Here is a 27837-nt window from a genome sequence, read left to right as displayed (position 1 = left end):
ATCAATGGTACTCTTGTGTGCGCTGCACCTCTAAAAATCAGGCCACTTATTTTAGGTGCCTATTGTTAGGCAGAAAATGTTTGAAAATTTGGGGCACATTGTATTTAAGGAAAAACAAGGAGCATGTACTTTTAAACACATGAAATGCTGTACAATACCAAACACTGGAATGGGGACAGACTCCGTTTATAAGTTTCCCATTGAATATGAGAGGAAAGCTACACAGACTCCTAGTCAGAATGCTGCACTTTTCATGGACTGGTAGCATTCGTATTCAATTAATCCCTGACAAGGGCTTGTGGATTTCCAATATCAAATGTGAGTGCAGTAAGATCCCCACTGCTACCGACATACACAATGAATGTTGAAATTACTGATCCTTTGGCTGAATGTTTATTTTTGTTGTAGATCATATTCTCAAAATGCTGCATGAAATACAAATCTGCCCACCAAAATGCTGATAAATAGTGCTAATGCCTTTTGACTGTAACTCAAAGGAAGGAGACCCCATCTGGTTCTAAACAGGAATAGTGTCATTTAAAACCTAAAAAAGAGTTTTCACCATCTGATCAGTAACACTGTATGTCGATGAAGTAAAAATTGGAAGCTTGCCTGTTGCTTCTTCAGTGCTCTCACATTCTTCAGCTCCATCTGGAGTTCTTCCATTTGTTTTTTGTGACCGGTGCAGGATGCGTATTGCTCCGACAGCTCCATCCTCAGAGTTTCTAGCAACAATAACAAAAGACTTATCAGGGAGTGAAGGAGGTAAGAGGCCAGACATAGGGCAATGCACACATCTACTTTTGCAGTAGGAGGTGAAGAAGTTAAAGCATTAAGTTTTGCCTTGACACTCAATTGTGCCACCATTCCGTCCACTGAATAAGATTGGAAAGAGCAGGAACATAAGAACGGCCATACTGGGTCAGACCAAAGGTCCATCCAGCCCAGTATCCTGTCTACCGACAGTGGCCAATGCCAGGTGCCCCAGAGGGAGTGAACCTAACAGGTAATGATCAAGTGATCTCTCTCCTGCCATCCATCTCCACCCTCTGACAAACAGGGCTAGGGACACCATTCCTTACCCATCCTGCCTAATAGCCATTAATGGACTTAACCTCCATGAATTTATCTAGTTCTCTTTTAAACCCCGTTATAGTCCTAGCCTTCACAACCTCCTCAGGTAAGGAGTTCCACAGGTTGACTGTGCACTATGTGAAGGAGAACTTCCTTTTATTTGTTTTAAATCTGCTGCCCATTAATTTCATTTGGTGGCCCCTAGTTCTTGTATTATGGGAACAAGTAAATAATTTTTCCTTATTCACTTTCTCCACACCACTCATGATTTTATATACCGCTATCATATCCCCCCTTAGTCTCCTCTTTTCCAAGCTGAAAAGTCCTAGCCTCTTTAACCTCTCCTCATATGGGACCCATTCCAAACTCCTAATCATCCCTCTTATCCCATGACAACTTAATTTACGTTTGGTGAGGGACCTTGTTAAAGGCTTTCTGGAAATCTAAGTACACTATGTCCACTGGATCTCCCTTGTCCACATGTTTGTTGACCCCTTCAAAGAACTCTAATAGATTAGTAAGACATGATTTCCCTTTACAGAAACTATGTTGACTTTTGCCCAACAATTTATATTCTTCTATGTGTCTGACAATTTTATTCTTTACTATTGTTTCAACTAATTTGCCCGGTACTGCGGTTAGACTTATCGGTCTGTAATTGCCGGGATCACCTCTAGAGCCCTTTTTAAATATTGGCATTACATTAGCTGTCTTCCAGTCATTGGGTATAAAAGCTGATTTAAAGGACAGCTTACAAACCATAGTTAATAGTTCCGCAATTTCACATTTGAGTTCTTTCAGAACTCTTGGGTGAATGCCATCTGGTCCCGGTGACTTGTTACTGTTAAGTTTATCAATTAATTCCAAAATCTCCTCTAGTGACACTTCACTCTGTGACAATTCCTCAGATTTGTCACCTACAAAGGACGGCTCAGGTTTGGGAATCTCCCTAACATCCTCAGCCGTGAAGACTGAAGCAAAGAATTCATTTAGTTTCTCCGCAATGTATCATCGTTAAGTGCTCCTTTTGTATCTCAATCGTGCAGGGGCCCCACTGGTTCTTTAACAGGCTTCCTGCTTCTGATGTACTTAACAAACATTTTGTTATTACCTTTTGAGTTTTTGGCTAGCTGTTCTTCAAACTCCTTTTTGGCTTTTCTTATTTCATTTTTACACTTAATTCGGCAGTGTTTATGCTCCTTTCTATTTACCTCACTAGGATTTGACTTCCACTTTTTAAAAGATGCCTTTTTATCTCTCACTGCTTCTTTTACATGGTTGTTAAGCCACGGTGGCTCTTTTTTAGTTCTTTTACTGTGTTTTTTAATTTGGGGTATACATTTAAGTTGGGCCTCTATTATGGTGTCTTTGAAAAGTGTCCATGCAGCTTGCAGGGATTTCACTCTAGTCACTGTACCTTTTAATTTCTGTTTAACTAACCTCCTCATTTTTGCATAGTTCCTTTCTGAAATTAAATGCCACAGTGTTGGGCTGCTGAGGTGTTCTTCCCACCACAGGAATGTTAAATGTTATTATATTATGGTCACTATTTCCAAGCCGTCTAGTTATAGTTACCTCTTGGACCAGATCCTGTGCTCCACTCAGGACTAAATCGAGAATTGCCTCTCCCCTTGTGGGTTCCTGTACCAGCTGCTCCAAGAAGTCATTTAAAGTATCGAGAAATTTTGTCTCTGCATTTCATCCTGAGGTGACATGTACCCAGTCAGTATGGGGATCATTGAAATCCCCCACTATTATTGAGTTCTTTATTTTGATAGCCCCTCTAATCTCCCTTAGCATTTCATTGTCACTATCACTGTCTTGGTCAGGTGGTCAATAATAGATCCCTACTGTTATATTCTTATTAGAGCATGGAATTACTATCCACAGAGAGTCTATGGAACATGTGGATTCATTTAAGATTTTTACTTCATTTGATTCTACATTTTCTTTCACATATAGTGCCACTCCCCTCACCTCCCACACGACTTGTTCTGTCCTTCCGATATATTTTATACCCTGGAATGATTGTGTCCCATTGATTGTCCCCATTCCACCAGGGCTCTGTGATGCCTCTTATATCAATATCCTCCTTTAACACGAGGCACTCTAGTTCACCCATCTTATTATTTAGATTTCTAGCATTTGTGTACAAGCACTTTAAAAACTTGTCACTGTTTATTTGTCTGCCCTTTTCTGATGTGTCAGATTCTTTTTTATGTGACTGTTTCTCGTCTGATCTGGCCCATACTTTATCCTCTTCCATCCTCTCCTCCTGACTAGAACCTAGAGAATCTCTATCAATAGACTCTCCTCTAAGAGAAGTCTCTGTCCGATCCACGTGCTCCTCTGCAGCAATCGGCTGAAGTACCCCCCACGCTCTGTACAAGAGGAGCCTGTTGGGCCTGGTGGCATAAGTCATCTGTTAAATAATAACCACAGGTTATTGTGCTTCCACAACAAGACCTTAATGCCAGAATCAGTAGGTAACGTTCTATAACAGGAGTGGGCAAACTTTTTGGCCCGAGGGCCACATCGGGGTTGCAAAACTATATGGAGGGTGGGGTAGGGAAGGCTGTGCCTCCCCAAACAGCCTGGCCCCTGTCCCCTCCCACTTCTTGCCCCCTGACTGCCCCCCTCAAAATCCCTGACCCATCCAACCCCCCCTGCTCCTTGTCCCCTGACCACCCCCTCCTGGGAACCCCTGCCCCTAACTGACCACCCCCCCGGGACCCCACCCCCATCCAACCTCCCCTTCTCCCTGTCCCTGACTGTCCCGACCCCTATCCACACCCCCAACCCCTGACAGGCCCCCCAGGACTCCCACGCCTATCCAACCGCCCCCTGCTCCCTGTCCCCTGACTGCCCCCCCCAGAACCCCTGACCCCTGCCCCCCCCAGAACCCCAGAACCCCTGACCCATCCAACCCCCCCTGCTCCATGTCCCCTGACTTCCCCAACTCCTATCCACACCCCCGACCTCTGACAGGCCCCCCGGGACTCCCACGCCTATCCAGCCCCCCCGTTCCCCATTCCCTGACACACACACCCAGAACCTCTGCCCCATCCAACTGCTCCCTGTCCCCTGACTGCCCCCCAGTACCCCCCCATTCCCTGCCCCCTTACCATGCCGGAGCCAGCCACGCCACCGTGCTGCCCAGCAGGAGCGGCAGGCCAGAGCCCTGGCAGCGCAGCGAGCTAAGGCTGTGGGGGGGCAGCAGGGGAGGGGCCATGGTCTAGCCTCCCCAGCTGGGAGCTCAGGGGCCGGGCAGGATGGTCCCGCAGGCCGGATGTTCTATAACCTTTGTTATGCAGCAGTTCAGACTGATGATCATGGTGGTCTCTTCTGGCCTTAAAAATCTATGAATGCACCTGCCCAGTCCCCTTTATGTAATACTGGTGGTGCATAGAGGATTGTAAAGGAGCCCCACATGTAGTAGGAGCAGTATAGGGCTGACGTAAATGTCTCTATACCAACCATAGTCCCTGGCATAGGAGGCATAGTGGGACCAGGCTGGGGGGCCGGGAGGGGGAAGGGGGAAGCAGATCAGAGCAGGAGCGGACATACTGTATCGCTGAGCTCTACAGGAATTCTGGTCTGCACCACAGCCAACTCAAATCACTCAAAATCCTTAAAAATCAATGGTGTTGCATTAGTGGGTAGAATTTGGCCTATTCTTTATTTTACTTCATATTGGAGAGGTACATTAAGAGATATTTCTGTGTACATTACACTAAAATAAAGTCAACCAGCATGTAAATCTATGAACAGTTCTCTAAAATATGAGAGGTGTTTATACAGAATGTATTATTGTCATGATTAGTTTTTAGGGTACCCTGGAAAGTAAATGAAATATTAATCTTTTAACCTCAAATTGCCTAAAGCTTAAACTTACATTTGATTTTATTTTTCCAGCTGTGGTTGCAGGGGATGGTATCTTTAAGAATATTCATATAATTCTTTTTTTCAACAATAAAGCCCCTTTAATAGTGAGCTGGAATAGTCTGGAACACTTCCTAGGGAATGGTAAAGATGGATCCTTTTTCTTTGAATTTAACACCTCCTTAGTAACCAAATTAGAATCTCACATAAGGTTCTTACACACATTTCTGACTTCCCACCTTCTCTTTTCTGTACAGCCAGCTACCAATATCAAGTGAAAAGCTGATTTTCTAACACCACTTTTTTTTCATATTTCTGCAAATGAATAAGTAGTTTTTTACTTCACACAGGCTTGGTTCCTCTTTTTGGCCCTTGTTCAGCAAAGCCTGTGCTTAACTCCTAGCATGTGAGTACTCCTACAGGCTTCACTTTTTCTGCTACTCTTCTTTCACCTCTGAGTGAGATTCGTCACTTTACAGAGGGCCAGCAGGAGACCTGTGCATCACTTTGTCCCACCTGTAGAGTGTCCATTTTTTAATGGCTTTAGGCTACTAGTTAGTTATTGTTAAATGGGTCTACATAATTTTATTATACAATGAAATATATTGATTTTTCTTATGATTTCACATGACAAACAACTTAATGGTAATTAAAATAGTGTGCTCCCCACAAGTATTGCTTTTTTAAAAGTAAAAATGATAACATTTGCATCATTCAGCCTCACTTTTCCCCCACTTTCTTGCCAGGTGAAAAAAAAAACCCCAAACACTTTACTTATGACCCAGTACCAGGTAAATCACACTGGCTAGAAACAATCAAGACTGAAGCAATCGCAAAAGAAAAGACTAAAGTGTAATCAGGAGTGTTCAGACTTTACTCAAGTGAGGGCTATGCTGGCAATTTGCCATGAACCTGGGGGCTGACCGGATGGCCCGATTTTATAGAGACAGTCTCGATTTTGGGGGCCTTTTCTTATATAGGCACCTATTATCCTTCACCCCTGTCCCAATTTTTCACACTTGCCCTCTGGTCACCCTACGGGGAATGTGCTTAATTTGCAGAAAGGGGATCAAATGAAGCCTCTTAGCTTTAAGGTGTTGTGCAAAGAGACCACAGGTCCCAGCACGCAATGCTGCATCTAGACCTGAGCATTTTAGGCTGAGATATTTGCAGATCACAGACAGTATGATGAAGGCTGCCATTGGCAGCATCATAGAACTCAGTGGGACACACTTGTCCCACGGCTGATCATTCCTGATGTAAAAGAAACAAAGGAAATCCCACAAATTTCCAGCTATCGTGTACTGATTTGCTGTGTCTGCAAAGGCAGCTTTGTTAAACAGGCCACTGACAACTAGGAGCTAAGTTAACAATAAGAATGTATGGCTAAAACTTTGGGAAATACAGCAGGAGCTGACAAAGAGCTGGGTTTGCAGGGCATGGAATCCATGGAATGACCAGAGCATTTCTCAAATTATAATGAAGTAGGACGCTCTGTGTGACACGTGGCTCGTTATACCTATCAATGCAGCTTGCTGTTTTTGTATCCGTTCAAGTTCACCCTGTAATTCTTCCTTTGCCTTCTCTTCCAATCTGTGAGACTGATGTTGGATTTTGATGCTGTCATCATATTTTTTCTTCAAATGTTCTTCTGCCTCCTGCAAGCAAGATAAATATATTTTGGGCCTAATTCACCACTTTGCTACTCCTGCTTTAATGCAAGGTGAATCAGACCCTTCATATGCACAGCATATTTAATTTGCAACGTCACCAAATGTTGATATTTCATCAACACAAGATTAGCAGAAGACTCAAGAAAAAATAAAACCAAGCAACAAAGGAACAGAAGAAGTTTTCCAGACTTCTTATAGTAGAATTTGAGAGGTTCTCAATGTTTGTATCAACTGTGAAACACAAATGTTGAAGATTGTACTATTAGTCATTAGAAAGGTAATTTTTCTTCAGCTTCCAGTAAGGCCTCATCATTATTGATTATTAGTATATATTGGCCAAAACTTGCAGTCCTTACTTGGTCCATACTTGGACAAAAAAAACATGCCCTTGTCAGTGAAATTTTGATTGAGTCTAGCCTGCAGTATATGGCACTATGTGATTGGGACATTCTGAGGGCCTAATGCTCCCCTAAATTAGATCTGTACCACCTGACTGACTTCATTGTGGTTTTCCAAGTGTCCAAGGCAGAATCTGTAAACAAATGGTCTAAGTTAAATTCCTCCTGGGATGGTTATACCATGTATAGTAGAACCTCAGAGTTACGAACACCAGAGTTACGAACTGACTGGTCAACCACACACCTCATTTAGAACTGGAAATACGCAATCAGGCAGTAGCAGAGACAAAAAAAAAAAAGCAAATACAGGACAGTACTATGTTAAACATAAACTACTAAAAATATAAAGGGAAAGTTTAAAAAAAAATTGACAAAGTTAGGAAACTGTTTCTGTGCTTGTTTCATTTAAATTAAGATGATTAAAAGCAGCATTTTTCTTCTACATAGTAAGTTTCAAAGCTGTATTAAGTTCATGTTCAGCTTTAAACTTTTGAAAGAACTACCAATAACGTTTTGTTCAGAGTTATGAACATTTCAGAGTTACAAACAACCTCCATTCCCAAAGTGTTTGTAACTCTGAGGTTTTACTCTATAACTAGAAAAGCTAATTTACCACCGGTGTGCAATATGGATACGAAGTCAATGTCACAATTACATGGATATTTTAAAATTTACCTTTTTCTTGAATGGAAACCTCCCTTTAGGACAATACACAGTATGAACTTTGATTATTATTTTGTCAATGAGGTAAATCTACATAAACATTTAAAAGCAGTGGTTTTTACACTTGTATAATTGATTTTTTTACACTTTCTTTAATTTGTACACATTATTATAATAATCAGTTTATTATATTGTAAATTAGTATTCTATGTAGTTATGGATGAACCTGAAAAAGTCAGAGTCCTATTAACAATATGCTTAAAATATATATTTCTTAGGAATTTCCTCTTATTTTTGAGGCCAGGCTCAGATAATTTCTATAAAAACATTTCATTCACAGTGTGATCTATATTCAAGCACTGACATAAAGAAATAAAGCACAACAGCAGGGCCGCGAGCAATCAGAACAGCAGGGTAGCCTGTTACTTGAAATAATATTGACCTATCTTTAGGATAACTGGAAATACCTTAATTTAGAGAATCATCTCTCAGCTTATAGTTACCCTAAGATGATTTAAGTCTGAACCAAGTAAGAAAATAAAAATAAACAGCACCAATGTCAGTACAAAACTACCTTGAGTTCCTGATTTTTGCTTTTCTCTAGCATTTGTAGAGCTCTCTGATGTGATGCCTCCAGCTGTGCTTTAACAGTCTGGCTTTGTTGAATGGTGTCTTGAAGATCCTGCAAAAGCTTCTCTTTCTCTTTGCTGGACTGTAGCGTCTGCTCCTTCAGAGATTCTTTGAAGTTATTTGCTTGTTGGTCTAAAGTTTGCTTCAGCCGAGCAACCTTCAACAATGGTACAATTACTAGGCTGTGGTTAGCTGTTAGACTCATCAATTATTATTTGTATTACTACAGCACCTGCAAACCCTAGTCAGGACCCCACTGTGCTATGTACTGTACAAACCACTGCACTCAGCTGCTTCGCAGCATCAAACAGACTCATCTGAAGAAAGTGTGTTCAGTTTTACTATATTTTATGAACATGTGATGCTCTATGAAAACAACAGGACATTCATTTCCTGGTGGGAGAGAGCCCCTTATTTCTCTCAACGATGATCCTGCTGGTTTATCTAGCTCTGAAAATCATGGCCAGCTTGCAGAATGGTGGATGCCACAGAACACCTTGAGGATGGAGGTGTTAGACTGGTGGAAAATGGAGCAATTCTGCGGGCTCTGCAGGGATGCTAATACCCTCCCAGAAAGAATATAATGAAACACTACCATCCTTTTCCCATCAACCATCTGGTTAGACTGCATCAAGTAATTTACTAAAAAATAAAGCATCAGAGCTTTGATCTCTTATCTTCCCAAATCATCTCCCACTCATGTGGGTAGCCCATTGTCCAGGCTGCATAGTAATGAAGGGCACAATTCAAAGAGCAGGTTCAAGAGCACAGTTAATTGAGTGGCATTTGAGTTGTGACATTGAAGGGTCCACTGACGAAATGGTAGATGAAGAGTTTAGTGCAAAACTCCCATTAGTGGTAATGGGAGTTCTGTGCATCACATCCTAGACTTATGTTGTGTGATTTCCCTCTCTCACCCTAACGAATAAATACAGAAGAAATAATATTTACCATATGAGTAACTAGAATTACGGCTTTCTCTTTTGGGGGCAATGGGGCCATTTATTGTATGCTCATTCCCTTTTTTTTTTATTGCTACATTTTCTAAATATCTAGCAACAGATTTTTCCGAAAAGCTACCATGACAAAATTCACTGCTGCAGATGTCTCACGAGCCAAGGAGCACATCTACTATGTAATGTCACTAAGAGTTTTGTCACTGTACCTGAGCTTGTAAATCCGTCTTTTGGTTGTGCCATTCCTCCTGCAAAACCTTTGCTTCTTTTGCCTTCTCTTTCTGTAAAGAAGTAAGAGACGGCTGCCTGTCTTCCCTTCTGGGGACACGTGCATTTTCCAGCCTTAAAGAAACAGAGCTCATGTTGTTAAAGGGAGAGCCTCGCAGGCCAACAAATCCGTATCCCTGTAATTTACTTAATGTGATAAAGACATTTCCAGACTGGTCATATTATTGCCTTTCTCCATACTACTGAATGCTCATTTTACTCTTCTTCGTGTGGTCTGGGTTTTCTCTGTTTACATCAGCTAATTACAAGTACTTGTCAAGTGGAAAAGCTTTATTAGCTGCTTATAGTCTACAGTTGCTTTGCACTCATGGCACTCATTCATGTCTGCAATGGCCAGAGGGAGGTGCTAATGAGCAATGCAAGGCCACCCCCTCACTCCACACAACAGCTTCCATGCAGAGTTTCTCCCAGGGTCTCACTGTGCTCCCTCTCCCTAGGTGCTTAGTCCTTCCTGCCAGGGCTGAGCATGCCTGCTGCCCTTCTCCAGGGGCTGAGCTCTTTCCCACTGGATTTACTTGACCTCTCCCCATTCCCAGACACACATGGCCCATCCCTGAAGTACTCAGTGTGCCCTTATCCTTCCCAGGTTCAGCACACAACCGCCCCAAGCCTCTGAAGGGATGTAGCTCCCAGGGTCTCAGGACACTCCCCTCTACTGTCTCCATTAACATACTCCAAGTAAAACCTAAATTCCAAGTCACTTTATAACTGGAGCCCTCTGATTGCACTGTACCGTGGCTTGGCTTCATTTCTGGTCCCTGTCTGTGCTCTTAAGGGCTCTTGGCCTTTGCCCCTTTCTCTCTGCGGTTTAGACCTGTCTTTCTGCTGCAGAAACGGATCCTGGGATTAAAAGAAAAAGGCAAGTATGAAGCTTGCTTTTAGAGACACTTTCAGTTTAAACATAAGCTCTTTATTTCTATTGTAAAGTTACTTTAATTCGCTATTTGTAAAAAAAAAAATTCAAATTTATTTCCTCTGCAAAACAACCAGTGGAGGACAGGAAGGAACTTTGCATATAAATGGCAGGGCTGGTAGTGGCGGGGCTGGTTTGTTTATGGCTTTGAGTAAAATAAAAGCAGGGTAGTCTTTGTTCCTTTGTATGTGATGATCACATGAAGCATGTGGTAATGAATCTGCTATGGCTGTGAATTTGCAACACTAGGGACAAAACTCAGAACCTGCTGTTCCAACAACACAGGTCTCTAGCACCTGAGGCATATCTCTCCCCTAGTTAGATATTTTATATCCTATATAGGCCAGTCACAAGAGGGACTAAGTCTGACATTCCATTCAGTTCATGGATACAGCATTGGTGCTCATAAGTGCAAACCAGAACACTGTATTCCCTCCACTTAGGTACTGTTGTCCAGGAGTGTATGAGGCTCACAGGAGCTCAAATCCACCATTCAGGCACCAGTTGCCTATAAATGTGTGGCTGCTTGGCACACAACTGTTGCATCTGATTCTCCTTTGGGCTTGGTTTAACAGGGCAAGGGTGAGAGAAGAATATATAATATAGTGGCTTGTGTTAATTTGTCCCACTGTCCTTGCTGGATATATTATCAATTCTGATCATATATTTGCTCCCCCCCGAGTTGCTGTCTCACAAAGGCCTGAAGTCCTAGCAGTACTACAGATAGTGGGGATACTCTTTTAGCTCAAGCAATAGAAGTCCACGTTTTGGATTGCGATCACTGATGCTGCATGTGTAGTACTTTAGCTGGGGAACATGGCCATTTGTGTCCATGACTGCATTACAGTGTTTGTACTTAAGACACAATAGAAGGCTGCAAGGAGCAGTAAGTCTTGCTAAAAAAAAAAAGCTCTCTAGCAGGGCTGCCAAGGACAGAAAGCTTATCTAACAGGGAAATTGAATCAACCCTGATGATTTTTATATATATCAGACTTCCCTACTCACCATTCATTACATGCATAGAGAAAGTTGGAAACAAATTCAAGTCTCTGATGTGTGGCCAGGTCTCTATCATTGCCACATCTTTCAAATATTCATCGTGGGAGACTGGGGGATGTGTGGATTAGATCAGGGGCTGGATGTGGATATTGGAGCTTTTCACATAGTTTGACAGGTCAAATCAAGCTGCGGTCAGTAGCGAAAGAAAGTTACAATCTGACAGTCTATATGAACCACTGGGGTGGCCTATGCAAAGTCAGGTGGTAGACTCAGTCTAGTGTCTAACAGACAGGTACACACATCACACACACAAAAATCACACAATATTAGTTATACCGAGACTTGTTACTTAATGTATATAGAAACTAAACTAGTTCCATCTAGTGTCCTTGTGCCATTATGGCAAGAAGCACAAGTTGTATGTGTGCAGTTAAAATCACTCTGGCAGGAATAAACACTGTGCACTTAGTTAATCTACGGTACATTTAGTGCCATCTACTGGCAAAATTATATAAAAGCTATTTTGAGCAGACTAAAAAAGACTGTTAGGAATAAGCATTCAGGTTCATTTACCCCAGTAAAATATGTACTCATTAGGATCAAATGTAAATTTAATGCACCACATCAAAGGATACGTCTGTCTTTTCATTTGTAAGCAGAAGTAAAAACAGCATTCATAATGTGAGCAGATAAAGAGTGTAGTCCAAAAAAACACCTTTTGACATAAGAGATTCCACATCACAAAGTCTGACTAAAAATAGAACACTTGGGCCAAAAAGCTGCATTTCAGAACTCCAGCTCAGGACTGAGGGCCTGATCCTACAAGCCCTCTGTGTGTGTGGACGCCCCCCATGAGTTACAAAATGAGTGGGAGGGCCCTGCACACTGGGCTCTGCAGAGAGCATGGGCCCAATCCTGCAAACTTTATTCATGTGAATAGTCTTCACCTACTCATATAGTCCAATTGAGTTTAAGGGAAATGCTTGCATGAATAAGGACTATTGCATGAGTAACTGTATCCAGGCTCACACCCTATTATTATTCATTAAAATGGGGTGATTTATTTATGTTTTAAACATTTTTATGTAATGTTCTAAGGAACTAATCACACTGGCTATAAATATACTTAGTGCAGGCAGATGCTGGGCGAGCTTCCTTCATCCACCTGCCAACTGCACCCACCTTCCAACGTTGCTACTATTTTAGCCCAAGGTCTCACTGAAAAAGAAATGGTGAATCAGCTCAGGTCTGTGATTAGGCCAACTGGCCACTTAGGCCTAAGATGAAACCAACACATTTATTGTGACTTGTGAGCTATGGAGGTCATGGCTGTTTTACCACATGTAATGGAAAGACAGCACTTACTGAAGGTTTTAGATACTGCTGTTGCTGATAAAATTGCCCTTCAAAATAACATGGGGATGTCTACACTTCTGGGTTTACGAGTGTTGAGCCACAGGTTTTTGCCCCTAGCATTCGCACTGGAAGCCCTTAGACATGCATCTAGGCTAGGGGCTGTAGAATGTGAGGAAGCATACCCGTTTAGGGGTGTGTGTCACCATCTGACCCACCTAAGTACTCACCCACTTTGTGATGTGGGTGTACCAATTACAAGGTGAACCACGCTTGAGACAACATAGTCCTCCACCGTCACTTCCACAATTCCCTGTCTGTATGTTCCTGCCTTTCAGCTCCCACAGTTCCCTCCCACTTGTTCTCTATGGGCCAAAAGTTACCCACTGTTTATGTTCCCTTGAACAGCATTTTGGCCTCTCCCCTTTTGTGCATGGGGATTGTGCTGACAACTCAGATTCCTGCCTGGCCATCTCAAAATGGCTGAACCCCAGCATGATGCAAGCTGCCAGGAGAACCACACCAGGTGTTGCCTGGTGATCCAGAGCCATGACTTTAGTAGGAGCTTGCATAATATTCATCTCAATGAAAAGATTTCTGGCATCCACCAGACAGCGGTACCATGCTGGGAGCAGATTAAACACCTCAAGTCCGTATACTGCAAGGCAAAGTTCTCCAACTGCCAGACTGGTCACATGCCCCACACATGCCCCTGCTGTGGGGAGCTCAGCATGGTGCTTGGCACCGACCCGAGCACAGAACCCAGCATCTGACATGATTTCCTCCCGATTGCAGAGGGTTTTGTCGTGAGCCAGGAGGAAGGAGAGGCAGGCGTGACAGGAGCTGCCCATAGAACTTGGTGCTCCCAGTCAGGACCCCCAGCAGGACGGGTTAGCAGACAGTCCTGGTGGATCCCCTCAGGTCCTGTTTGGGGTGGACCACCCTGGGGAGACAGAGTGTAGAGCTGGCCTGGGGCCCTGATCCACAGCCTGGTAAGCATCAATCATCACGTTTTCTATTATTATTGCCAAGTACTTCTTCTTTGGTATATTAGGGCAGGATTTTGGGATATGACAAATAATTTTTTTCATGCAGGAGGATGCTAGATTCCAGGAGGACAAGTGTTTATCTTGGGTGGTGGGTACTACACTTCGACTCCCCTACGGGACATTCCCTACAAACTGCCTCTGCCCTGCCATGAGCTACCCAAGATGGATGCCAGGTGGCAAAAAAAATTAAACACCACAAAATACTGTTTATCCTGGGTGGCAGCTGGTTAACTACAGCCACCCATAAAGAATTCCCCCCCCCCCACAAACTACCCAAGATGGATGCCAAGCAGCAGGGGGGGAAATAAAACAATTAAGTAAACTCAACACTCTGTTTCATACATTGTATCCAATTAAGCCTTCCTATAAGGGTATAAGATTCATGGCCTAGCAGGCATGAATGCAGAATTTTGCCAGTAATGCTTTTTGTAAAGCCAGGATTGACTATGTAATGTGGCTATATTCCTTGGTTTTCCCATCAACTACTGCTTACAAGCCTATTTGGCTGCAGAAACTGGTAACGTTAATTGTGACTGTCATTGCTTTTAGTTCATTCATCCTGTTATTGGTACAGACATGTACTTTGGCTACCACATTGCTGTCCCCTATGGTAGCACTTATACGTCTGTGGGGCTTCAAAAAGTGGTAAAGTTCTTTGTGACTGTCACTCATTCATCCTGGCAATGCTACATTTGTATTCTTTGGCTAGACGACATTTGTCCCACGTTGTGGTGATGGTATGTCCATTGCAAGTCCATTTTTATTCTTCTGAACTCTCTGAATAGGCCATTTCAGATGATTGCTCATGCAGCAGGTAGTGTTGTGGTCATGCAGCAGGTAGTGATGTTTTTTCTCTTGATGAGGCAAGTGACGTTTGGGGCAATCAGTGTAGCCAGTGGTATTTGCAGATCGCTGGTCTTGAGTTCACCAGGTTCTCAGGAGTTACCCTTAGCTGCTACATCATGGTGGTGCACTGAATGGCCACCCCTGATCAGTTTTAGTGCTAAAGGCCTACAGACCCACAGCAACCACTCCCCAGGCCCCTGATAGGATGGACAGGCAGCACCCCATTGGGTACCTGGACTACATAAAGACCCCAACAGGAAAAGGAAGCTGTCTGAGCAACAGACTATTGCCTACTGGTTCCTGCCTGACCCTACCTTATTGCCCTGAAACCTTGCCCCACCTCGCCTCCCCAACCCACTGACCCAGCCCCTTGGATTGCACCTTCTGATAACTGACCCCTGTGAGAACCCCGGCCATTTCCCCAGACTGCCTCTGATACTGATTGACCTCCCAGCTACCCAACAACCTGTGCACACTTGACTACTGCTCTGGACTGCCCCTTAGCCACCTCAGCCACCAGGCATTACAGTTTGCTCAGACCATGTCGGTCTCCACCGAGGATTGTTCTACCCAAAAAGGGTATAGAACTCACAGGTACAGAGCCACAGAGGATGCTAAGCCTTCAGGAGCAGATCACTTGCCTGCAGGTGGAAAACCAAGCTTTACAGTGGACCAACTTTGTGCAGAAAACCACACCCTTCAAGAACAGCTCACAAGACTGCAAGAGGGAACATCTCCTGCAGCCTCACAGCCCACATTGCTGTCAGGAGCCAAACTCACAGTACCTTACCAGAGCACTACAATGGGACCCACAGCAAGTTCTGGGGTTTAATGAAGCAGTGCACGCTCTAGTCCCTGGAAATTGGCCAAGCGCCTCAAGACAGGCAGACCCATTCGTAAACTGGACCACCAGTACCTAGGTCCCTACCAGATCTGCAGGCAGATCAACCAAGTAACCTTCAAACTTCAACTTCCCCGATATCTTAAGGTGCAACCTGTATTCCATGTCACCCTCCTTAAACCCTTCTCCAACAATCTTTTTCCCAACGAAAACAACTTCCCCCTCCACCAGTCCAAGTCCAAGGTGAATACCTGGTCCACAAAACTTAGACTCACAGATATGAAGAGGGAAGATATGGTACCTCGTCGCCTGGGAAGTGTACAGGCTGGAGGAGCGGTTTTGGGAACCAGACCCATCATGTGCACCCTCCAGAAAAAGCCAGAGCCTTCCACAGAGTCCATCCAGACAAGCCTGCTCCTTTGGTACCCTGATGGGGATGGGGGACCCCAGTATTGAACCCAGGCACACTGGCATCATCCTTAGCTGCTGCACCACAGTAGGGCACTGAAATGCCATTCCTGACCAATAACCGTAGTGCTCAAGGCCTACAGACCCATAGCAACTACACCCCAGGTCCCTGATTGGCTGGACAGGCAGCACTCCATTGGGTACCTGGACTATATTGAGGCCCCAACAGGAAGAGGAAGGTGTCTGAGCAACACACAATTACCTGCTGGTTGCTGCCTGGACTGCCTTGCTGCTTTGCCTGACCCTACCTTGTTGCCCTGCTGCCCTCGCCTGATTTTACCCTGCTACCTTGCATCCCTAATCCGCTGACTCAGTCCCTTGGATTGGATCTTCCAGCTATTGACCCCTGCAAGAAATCTGACCATTGCCCTGGACAGCCTCTTACATGGATTGACCTCCTGGCTACCCGACAACCTGTGCACAATTGACTTCTGCTCCAGACTTCTCCCTAGCCTGCTTCAGCCAACGGTCATTAGAGGTGTGCCTCATAATGCAAACTTTGGTTAATTTTCATCCTGATTTCATTCCCCTCTGGGACCATGATGTCTGAAAACTTTTCATGGAATAAAAATTCCAGATGATTTCTCAGATTTCTGGGAAGAGAAAATTTTCTTGGACCATGCTGGTAGCTCACTAAGCCTCTCTGCTCAATGGATATGCAGTTCCATGGCCAGTTTTCTAAAAATCTCCCTTGCATAAGTTGATGGGATCCCTTGCATAAGTTGAAATACTAGAACAGCACTTTTTTCCATTCTAGTATTTCAAAAATATTTATGTTCTCCAGTGGTTCACCTGCCTCCAACAAAAGTTAGAGCCACTATTGGTGATTGTCCCTGACCGATGATGTCTTGTCTTGCATCCACTCCATAAAAATGTTCACCTTGCAGATGTTGTGGAGAGTGCAGCAGACTGCTATCACATGACCGGCATTGACCATAAGGGCATCCAAAGAGGTCAGTAAATTGCACCATCTGACCTTTATCCTGCCAAAGGCACACTCCACAACCATCCTGCAACTTCTGGGCATGTAACTGAACCTACTTCTGCCAGGTCCAGTGTTGTCTGGGTATGGTTTCATGAGCCATGTTAGGATCAGGTCCCCCAAAATAATGGTAGACAACAACACGCCATTGATAATGATATTATTAGGAGGAAGTAAGGTCCCAGCTTCTCCCAACAGGTAGTGTCTAGAGCTCCTGAGAACCCTCACATCAGGCACTTTGCCATTGCTACCAACATTGGTGTTTATGAAACTGTTCATGAAATGCCATAAAGTGTCTTGCCGAATGTCTACTCCACTGCATAAACCATTCACCTGCAAGCAGGGGCAGCTGATCAATCAGATCCATGGCTTGTCCCCAGGCTGGAACAGACAGAATTTGAGCAGGTTGCACAGCCAGAATTGATTTACGGTATCGCAACCTGAAAGCACTTCCGCACAGGCAATGGGGAAGGACAGACAAGTTCTAGCACTGGAGCAGCTCCATGTGGAGAGGATGCCAAGGACTATGGGATAAACACCTATGAATACAGGCTTGGAATAACAAGTAGCTATAGTCATTGTAGACACAGCTACATAGGGTATGGCACATGTGCATCTCTGCAGTGTGGACTGGCAGCAGGCTTGACTGACATGTGGACAAATGCATATGAGCCAAGACATGGGTAAACTCTCAATGTAGACATATCCATAGTCAATGGTATATTACAGAGGTGGGCAAACTACGGCCCGCTGGCCACATCTGGCCTGCAGGATTGTCCTGCCCGGCCCTTGAGCTCCTAGCCAGGGAGGCTAGCCCCTGGCCCCTCCCCTGCTGTCCCCTCTCCCCCACAGCCTCAGCTTGCCGTGCCGCCAGCGCTCTGGATGGCGGGGCTGGCTCCGGCCGGGCGGCATGGCTGCCAGTCCTGGTGTTCTGAGCAGCATGGTAAGGGGGCGGGGAGCGGGGGAGTTGGATAAGGGGCAGAGGATCCCGGGGGGCAGTCAGGGGACAGGGAGCAGGGGGCAGTTGAATAGGCGTGGGAGTCCCAGGGGGCCTGTCAGAGGGCGGGGGTGTGGATAGGGGTCAGGGGACAGGGAGCGGGGGGGGGTGGATAGGGGGTGGGGTCCCGGGGGGGCGGTTAGGGGCGGGGGTCCCAGGAGGAAGCAGTTGGGGGACAAGAAGCAGGGGGGCTTGGATGGGTCAGAGGTTCTGAGGGGGGCATCAGGAGGTGGGGAGTGGGAGGGGGCTGATAAGGGGTGGGGGCCAGGCTGTTTGGGGAGGCACAGCCTTCCCTACCCAGCCCTCCATACAGTTTTGGAACCCCGATGTGGCCCTCAGGCCAAAAAGTTTGTCCACCCCTGGTATATTAGCTCTCCTGTAGGGATAGGCATAACACGTATTAACATTAATTTACTCCACAGCGTATTTCTTTTTCTGGGCCCAAATACCACTGAGAGGAAGCATCAAATTACAATTTTCAAATGAGGTGTTCGGATTCAGGCTTTGTATTTTCCAGTTAAAAAACCCAGGGTGCTTTTTCCTTTTGTGAATCAAATAAGTATGAAGAAAAGAAGAGGGACAGCTGAACTCCAACTGGGCTTACCAGGTTAGAAAGCTACCAGACTCTAAGGGGGAACTAATGGTTCAAAACATTGGTAATATTAAGTTCACACTGACTAGGAACAGATTGAGCAGTAAATCTGTAGGGTCACAGAGAATAATGGATGAAGAGGAAATTGGATGGAAAAAGGATTTCCTATTTCAAATATTTTATTTTGTAGAAAGGGAGTTGGGAGGAGGAGCTATACAAATAGGACAGGCATACAAACCATAATATTTCTTCTTAGGAATACGTTCTGCACCCCACTATTTCTAATATCTTAGACAGAGGTCCAGAAACAAAGGCTCCATCCCACTAAATTTCTTTTTCTTATCTTATCTTCTTTTTCTTATCCTTTTCTAACCATAACTAGGATCTCTTTGTTGGGAAGAATGGGTTTATTTCTTTCAAGCCATATTCTGCTCTCTCTACACATGTGGATATCCCTATCTACCAAGGTTTTGAAGGCATTAGAAATGCCTTGTATGGCTAAATTAGACAGCTAGACACCAGTGAAAGATTTGTATCTTTCTAAGTGGCTTATATGGTCCCCATCACCTTATCATAACACCTCATAATCTTTAATGTACTTATCCTCACAACACTCCTGTGAAGGAGGAAAGTACTATTATCCCCATTTTACAGATGGTGAACTGAGACACAGAGAGATTAATCAATTTGCACAAGATCATACAGGAAGTCTGTGGTGGAGTAGGAAATTGAACTTGGGTCTCCTAAGTCCTAGCTAAAGCCCTAATTCCTGGACCTTCCTTCTCTCTGGTGCCTGTAAGAAGAGTGAAATATGGGGACTGAGCTCTGCTCTTGGAATCAAAGAGGAGCATTTGGCTTATTGTTCTAGCTACCTGATTACAGAGAACATTTGATGTTCTTGTTGCTATCCGTATTGTAAGGGGCTGCATTCATTTGGAAGACTTAAAACTGCCTTCTGATGCATTCATATTAGAATTGCCACATTTGAGAATGTGTTCAGTGAGCAGAGGTGACAGTGGGCCAGTACGGGCTGGTACGGTGTACCGGTAAGAAGTGGCTGCTGGTACGGGCCCGTACACAGCCGATGTTAAAGCGCTGCCGCGGCAACGCTTTGACGTCGCTAACCCTTTTGCGCCCCCGTCGGTGGCCCTGCTGGTAGGGTCCTTAAACCACTGCCGCGGCAGCGCTTTAATGTCACTGTCCCCTTTGCCCCACGCCCCAGGGCCGCCGGAGCAGCTGCCCCGGGGCCTGGTGATTTAAAAGGGCCCAGGGCTCCCGGCTGCTGCTACCGCGGCAGCCACTGGAGCCCCGGGCCCTTTAAATCACCACTGGAGCCATGGGCAATGTGGGCCAGGCAATGCTGAAGGGCTAGCTGGGGGAGGCTGACCCCCCCCAGCCCTGCCCCTTCTGACCAAGGCCCCACCCCTTCCGGGGGCCAGGTAAGACTTTTAAGTTACTTTCATCCCTGTCAGTGAGACAAATTTGGGCACCATGATGTTGCAACGTTTCACTCACAATATGATGATATTGCTTCGAAATGGCACCATGTTAGACAAAACATCAGAACATAGTGACATAGTGTTACCATGTGATGTTGTTTTGCTGGCTTCAAAGTTATTTCAGGCTCATTTAAGGTCACAGGTTCGCCCTATCAATACTCAGGGCAATTCCTAAAGGGGCAAACCAAGATGGGTTACCACATTGCCATTATTATTATGTGTACTCTGGCAGTACCTCAGGTACCTCGAACAAGGATCAGGGGACCCCATTGTGCTAGATGTTGTCCATACGTATAACATGAAAAGATGGTTCCTGCCTTTCCATTCTATGTATCTTGTAATATCAGCTCCTGCACTTTAGCACATATGGAGGAAGCTCCTAAAGCTTTAAGGAGATGACCAAATATGCCTAGGCTATAGAATTTTATTTTAGTCCATTTCCCATGTGCTTCCTTCTGAGAGCGAGAAGAGGAAAGAATTTGATTTATTTAGTTTACCTAGAAAATCTCAGTGGCATATAAATATTGTGTTTCCAGGAGCATCCAGAGTGAGATTTAATTATAATGCTTCCCTCCACTCTGCACAGCATTCTCACTATGTCAACCCAACCACAAATGTGCCTTATGCAGCTATTTTTAGGTCTGAAATTGTATCCAGGTTAGAACTGGATTAGTGACAGCACACTGCTTAACCTTCGAGGCAGAAGCTCAAGACTGAGCCATTTCAGTGTTTCCAACTGGGAATCATGCCTTTAGCAAAACACAATACTGTTCATACAGTACATGGTGGTTTCCTGGCTGTGAATACTCAGTGCATATGAAAGGGTAGTATTATAAGTTGATTGGACCCCAATCCTTGGGCAATTGTGCCAAGAAATGATGGTTCTAGACAAGCAATTTACAGAGTGACATCAAGAATCTGTGTGTCCTTCCATAGGAAATTCCTTTCTCTATGCCAGCACTTGCAGATGAATGGATGAATTTACAATGTTGTGAATGGAACTTCTTCACACAACGTACAGCCAATCTGTGGAACTTATTCCCAGGGGATTTTGTGAAGGCCAAAACTATAATTGGATTAAAAAAAATTATTGAAGTTGATGGAGAACAGGTCCATCAATGGTTATTAATCAAGATGGTCAGGGATGCAACCCCATGCTTTGGGTGTCCCTAGCCTCTGACTGCCAGAAGCTGGGAGTGGACGACAGGGAATGGATCACTCAATGATTGCCCTGTTCTGTTCATTCCCTTTGAGGCATCAAGCATTGACTACTGTCAGAAGACAGGATATTGGGCTAGATGGACCATTGGTCTGACCCAGTATGGCCTTCCTTATGTGTCTCTTGAGATTACAATGATGTCATAGCTACACCACAGGACTGAAGGTCAGGAGACCTAGGTTACATTCCCTGTATTGCCAGTAAGACTTCCTCTGTGACCTTGAGAAGGTCACTTAATGGCTCTCTGCTTCAGTTTCCCCATCAGTAAAATGTGGACAATAATATTTATTTTCAGGTACGTCTTAAATAATTATTGTTTATAGAGTGCTTTGAGATCTTTGCATGGAAGGTACTCTATGAATGCACAGAATTATTATGACAACTGATGATTTCCAAAAGCAATCAACACTTATCACTATAATATTCAAGCATTGTTTGAGAGTGACATTATTTCATGGAAAGGAAGAACCTCTCAACTTTGAATGTACTAAGAATACGTGTATCTTTGCAGGATGACAGAAAGGCACAAAGAGTTCTGTGACTTCTGGCTTCCCAAAAGATGCACTGTATGGCATCAGGCATCCTGGAAGCCACAAAAAGACCATCTGAAATATGTCAAAATGTATGCATCATCCACAGGCAGTCTTTTTACAGGGGTACTGTGGCCAAGAGGCAAACAGAGAGAAATTGAAGCAAAAAGGATTTAGATGGAGTTCAGATTACAGTTATATTCTTAGTTCATAACACTAGGAAATTAGTAGAAGGCCCACAAGATAACTGTTTGATGTTGGAATGTGCAATTCCCCTTCATTCAGGGCAATGGAACCCTATGTTTTCTGTGTCTTTGTACACTGAATTATAGTAAATCAAGAAGAGAGAGTTTATTATGACCACCTTGAGTCTGTAAGTACCAGCTGAGACAGAATGTTTTGATTGGTAGCAAGTGGAGTCATTAATGCTCCTACTGGCCCACCCCCTCTGTTGGAAGTGAAATGGTTTAGAAGTGGTGAAATGGAGGATACAAGGTGATGGGAAACCTAAATTGCAACATAAAATCAACAGTGCCTACCTGTACCTCACTAGTTCCACAGTGTGGGCTATCTGATTCCTGTTGCCTCTCATGATTTTTTCTGGAGTGAGATTGAAGAAATTCTTTGTATCTGGGAATATCCTGATTTTGCCTGATAAAATCTTCAAGCCTTAAAACCTAGGTTGGCAGGTGAGAACAACAACAACAGATGAAAACTTCCCTATCCCCAAAACCCATCTGCTTATCTTTAATGTAATCCCAGAGAAGCAAGTTACAGGTCAGTTAATTTGTTATTCTGGGCAGGACATCAAATGTAATGAGATGCAAAAGCAAATATGGTGTTGAGCATCATCAGTGCATTTCACCATTGAACTGAATTCACTTGTAATATGATGAGAACAAGGAATTTCCTGACCTCTGATAGCTTGTTTCCCATGAGATAAAATGTTAAAAATGCTCACAGGCAAAAATCTCTCAGCAGCATATGAAAAGGAAATATTATGTATGGAAAGTTTTAAAACAGGTAACATTTCCCTAAGAGACCTGGCTGTTGCAAGGGAAAAAGCTGTGAGAAGATAAAAATGCATTCCAGATTCATGTAGATCAAAATTCACAATTGTCAGCATTCTTACAGGTGTACTATTTCCCAGGGTAAAGAAGTGCTTTCGTGAGGGTTCTGTTTTTATTTTGACAGGCAAATTATTTATCGAATCTTCAGTCATTATACTCCATAGGATAAACATTTTGACAAATGTACTTATTTGGAGAATGCATATTATTTAGCCCATAGACTATACACAACAAGTGCTACAAAGGAATAATCAGGATTTTAACATGTCTCAGACTTATTTTTCAGCTGGATTCTGTATTAGAATAGACACTTCTATGCTAAAAATGAATTAGGGATACACTGTGACTTAGCACAGCCCTTAGCAAGGCCTGGTGTAAGCTACAGCACCCTGGGAGACACTATGACTCAGAGACAAACCTCTGGGTCACAATTCCTCCCCTGCATCCTTTTCTTTCCTGGGAGTGGGGTGCGACTAATTGCTGCCCTGTACCAGCAGTAAATTACTATCTATCCCATGCTAGCTCAGCTACTCTGGCTAGGGAGCATGGAGGATAGAGCCAAAGTTCCATCCATTCCTTTCCCCTCTCCGCCATGTGCTCCATGGAACGAGTAAGCAGGCAAGCAGCCTCACTTCTAGGCACCTGGATCCAAGATCTGGGGGAGCCCATATAGGGGAGCTAGTAAGGTTCTTATTCCCCTCTTGCATGGGCACATAGTCCAAGTCACGATCTTGCCCTCATTAAGTCAAATTTCTCATTAGAGAGCTATGGAACAAAAAACAAAAACAACAAAAAAAGGAGTAAGCCTATATGCTCAGTGAAAATTAATTTCATTTTGTTAAAATCTTTGTTGACATTTAAAAATAATAATTTCTGATATTTCTACTGATAGTCTTTGCAAATGTCCTTGAAGGATATCGCAGACAGTAAGGATTATGAATCTCATTAAGAACCTTCCGAATGAGAAGAAAAATTAAGAGTCCTTTTAATATCAGGTGGATTTATGCCCAGCATACCTCAAATGAAGAGTCCTGAAGTTTCCTACTTAGGGCTTCTTTCTCCTTCTCTAGCTGCTTTATTTCATTCTCAGCATTCTTTCTTAATTCCTCTAACTGTATCTGAACCTCCTAAAAGTAAATAAAACAATTAAAAATGTGTAGGACCATGCCCAGAGTATACATCATAGAAGGAAGGAAAGAAAGTGTCTCAGTAGGGTGGAAGAGATATGGACAATATGTTTCAGGAACATGAACAGAGGCAGATCACAGCAGTCCATACAGTTCTATGAAAGCTAATAATAATACTTAAGCACTTGAATGGCACTTTTCATCCAAGGATCATCACAGCTTTTTGCAAAGAAAGTTAGGTATCCTTGTCCCCATTTTAGATCTATCTGCCTGTTTTAATTAGGGTTTTCTGTTGCACCCATCACTGTAGTGCTGTTGGATGATGAATCAGACACAGAGAAAGGAAGTGATCTGGCTGAGGTCACAGAATAAATCAGTAAGAGAGCTTAAAATAATGGTCTTGACTGGAAGCCAGTCCAGAGCTAGATCACATTGTCCCTTAGCAAAGGATTGCAAAAGCATTGGCAGAGAATGCATATTAATAGATACAATGGAGCTCAGTTACTAATTTCTGCATTTTAGAAAATACAGTTATGAATCAATATTATGAAATCATATCTCATTACTTTGCAAGCAACTTTTATGTGGAAAAACCATTCAATGCAAGTCTCCTACAAACAACCCATTAAAAACTGTTATCTTTGACACTGATGATGCTTCCAGCATAACTGAATTGTGGTGAGGATTTCCATGTGAGGGCGGGAGGGAATTTCAGCTGAAGAAATCAGATACACTTTCTCACGGCTTATTTTCAGGATTCACACTCTGTCGTGTCTCTTCAGATTCAGCAAGGCTGCTTCCATGCATTCTGCACAGCCATAACAGTTTACTCAATAATAGATACTGCTGTCCTGTAGTGTCTCTCCTTACATTAATTACAGAGTCATCTAAGTGTTTTGTTCTGTTTCCATGATCAGCATAGACTTACACTGGCTGTGGTCTCAATCTTCCACCAAAAAGCAGCTTGGAGTATTAAAACTGCAGTGGGTAGACAACATTTGTCTGATATTGCATCTATGTTCAAGAAGGGTTAATCTAAAGTTGTATTAAGGTGCAAACCATCCACCACATTTTTAAAGATGTATTCACTATATAATCAAAGTCTGATGACTGGTAATCTCAGTAGAGTTTCTAGTGGAAAGGTGTGCACATCTCAGAAATCACCATTACAATTGCAACCTTAATGACAACCCCAGTGGAGAAATCAAGAATTAAATGAAGATTGAACTGCCACCTCTCACCCTTAGAAACTGTCCCTCCAGTTCAAGGTTGATGCCCATTGGCAAGAGAGTGATTGGAAGCTTGCAGTGATGCTGCCCATGCTGTATCTGCTCAATGGATGGAGGAGTTCAGTGTCGAGGGTTGTCAATCCAGTGCTTTTATAGTTAATTAAATCTCCTTTCAGGGCATGCACAACTTTGTACACATCATTGTCAAAGCAGAAGGTGGGGATTTAGCCAGTTTAACTCATCTAACTCCCTGTGCTCTGAGCTGAATATGTATCCCTTAGTGTCTGAATATCGTCACAGTTAGAGTGCTCATTTGCTGTAGAAAGACTGAATATGCAACTCCTAAATATTTCCTTAAGCAATCTGGTATTTGAAGTTCATTTGCATACTTGCTCATCTCATCTGTGTCAACTTGCTGACTGAAAACATTTCTCCAGCAGGTCTTGAGAGACCACTTCGGGGGAGTGGGGAGGGAGGGCCGAGGGGAAGGGGGAGGGTGAAGATGCCAATTCTAAGAACTTCAGGCCCAATGGAACTCTATAATGTTTAAAGCAGAATGACTTTAAAACATTCAACATAACAGAATGTGAATGTAAACTCCTGAAGAGACAAGTAATACACCTCTATCCCGATATAACGCTGTCCTCGGGAGCCAAAAAATCTTACCGCGTTATAGGTGAAACCACGTTATATCGAACTTGCTTTGATCCGCCGGAGTGCACAGCCTGGCCCCGCCCCCCCGGAGCGCTGCTTTACCGCGTTATATCCGAGTTCGTGTTATATCGGGTCGCGTTATATCGGGGTAGAGGTGTATAATTAAAAGGAAGGTACAATGCTAGCAAACACAAGCAAAGACCATGGAGTAATGAGGATTCCTCTTAGCTAATAATTAAGCAAATGGAAATCTAGCACCAATTCACAGTGTGGAGGTGCTGTGAACTGGCTGGCAGAGATTGACAGAGAACTGAGAACAGAGTTGGAAAAGACAAAATTAGTTTTCGAAGAAAAGGAGAAGAACAAATGGTCTTGTGGTTAAAGTACTGAAGATCAGAGGCCTACACAGGTTTCCTGTGTGACCTTTGGCAAGTCACTTAACCTCTCTGAACATCAGTTTTCCTAGCTTCAAATGAGGGTATCATCATAATCTCCCTACCTCATGAAGCTGTTGAGGGACTTAACTCATTAGATCCTGGGATAGGAGTAACAGTAGCAATGAAAAATATTATTTGACAAAAACAAGTTTTATTTTACTGTTTATAGAAGATGCCCCCAAGCAGTACCTATTTCTGTGCATTTATTATTGATAAACAAACTAACTCATATTTGAACCTGGAAGTTTAAATTGTGCACACAGAAAACTTCCTGTGGCCTTTCCCAGCGCCATTTGGCACACACATTAGATTGCTCACCAAGATATGTGCTATTCAAAAACAAGGGTCGGATTTTCAGAAGGAGGTTTCCTTTTGTGTGTGTACAATTTTGCCTATTCAAACACCTGAACATGCCACGTTCAAACACTTGCACTTTCATGGTCAGGCGATGGAATTTTCCACACACGGTTCCCTTTTTGACAAATGGGGTTTTGTGCATTTAAACTCTATCGCTTCATGCACATGTATTAGTGCTTCAAAAAGTGTTTGCACAGCGCCTAGCACAATGGGGTCCAGCTCTTGGCTGGAGCCTTTGAATGCTATTGTAATATATATATATATATTATTATTATTATTGAGAGCATGTATGCAGATGTTTTGCACTTGCAAACATGCACACACATAAAAGGGGGCCAGGCTGTGACCCCTTAAAAAAACAGGGTAGAAAAACGATGGGTTTTTTTAAATAAAAAAATTGAAGGGTTTTTTAAATTTAAATTGGGTTTTTTTAATTTAAATTAAATAAAGGTTTATTTAAAATTAAATTTGAAATTTACAACTGATGTTGAGGCCTAAACTTATTATAATCCATGAAATAGTTTAAATAACTACAAAAAATATTAAACAGTACATGTTTGTTGCCAAGTTTTAAACAAAGTCAAACCACTGAATGAATGGGTGGAAGTCACTGGCTAAGCACTAAAAGCCAAGTTTGCTGAAGTGCTAAACCAGCTTTTGACATCAGTAGCCTCTTCTGCAGGTTCAGAGACAATATTTTCTTCATTACAGTTTATTCAACTAGATCAGTTCAATGACAAGTTCATTCAAAGTTAAGAAACCAACTGGGAGTTGAAACAGCCTGAAAGCTTGGTTTCCTCCACCAATCTATGAATAAAAATTAGATGTGAGAGAATGAGATCTCCTAGTTCATGAAGGGCACAGTGATCAGAAATAATCAGTTCAATTCATTAACTACAGATAATACTTCCTTTGTTTAATAAAATCAGTTCGTTTTAAATGCAAAACGTGTTGATAAACTTTTTTTTTAACGTATCCAGCATTTAAGGTTGTTTTATTTCATTTTTTAAAAGCTGCTTTTTGCACTTTTAACTTGAAATTCCATCCAAATAGAACTTGATACAAATTGCAAGGGGAAAAAAGCATCATCTTGTAAAAAGTTAAGCTAAAT

At 43.2% G+C, this 27837-nt stretch overlaps 1 protein-coding gene across 1 annotated transcript in view; it reads right to left on the bottom strand.

Moving 5' to 3' along the window:
• The window catches only part of FAM184B (family with sequence similarity 184 member B), a 96372-nt gene that overhangs the window by 16052 nt on the left and 52483 nt on the right, over positions 1–27837 (bottom strand). The window contains exons 6-12 of the mRNA XM_065404617.1: positions 23939–24049; positions 22392–22529; positions 10298–10404; positions 9486–9618; positions 8265–8477; positions 6476–6614; positions 613–725 (exon numbers count right to left, since the gene is read on the bottom strand). Of these exons, the coding sequence (XP_065260689.1) occupies positions 613–725; positions 6476–6614; positions 8265–8477; positions 9486–9618; positions 10298–10404; positions 22392–22529; positions 23939–24049 (954 nt within the window). The remainder of the gene's footprint in view (positions 1–612; positions 726–6475; positions 6615–8264; positions 8478–9485; positions 9619–10297; positions 10405–22391; positions 22530–23938; positions 24050–27837) is intronic.

This window comes from Emys orbicularis, chromosome 5 (assembly GCF_028017835.1).
Source record: "Emys orbicularis isolate rEmyOrb1 chromosome 5, rEmyOrb1.hap1, whole genome shotgun sequence".
Taxonomy (NCBI): Eukaryota; Metazoa; Chordata; order Testudines; family Emydidae; genus Emys; species Emys orbicularis.
The sequence above is the reverse complement of the archived record's forward strand: the minus strand, read 5'-3'. Positions and strand labels throughout refer to the sequence as shown.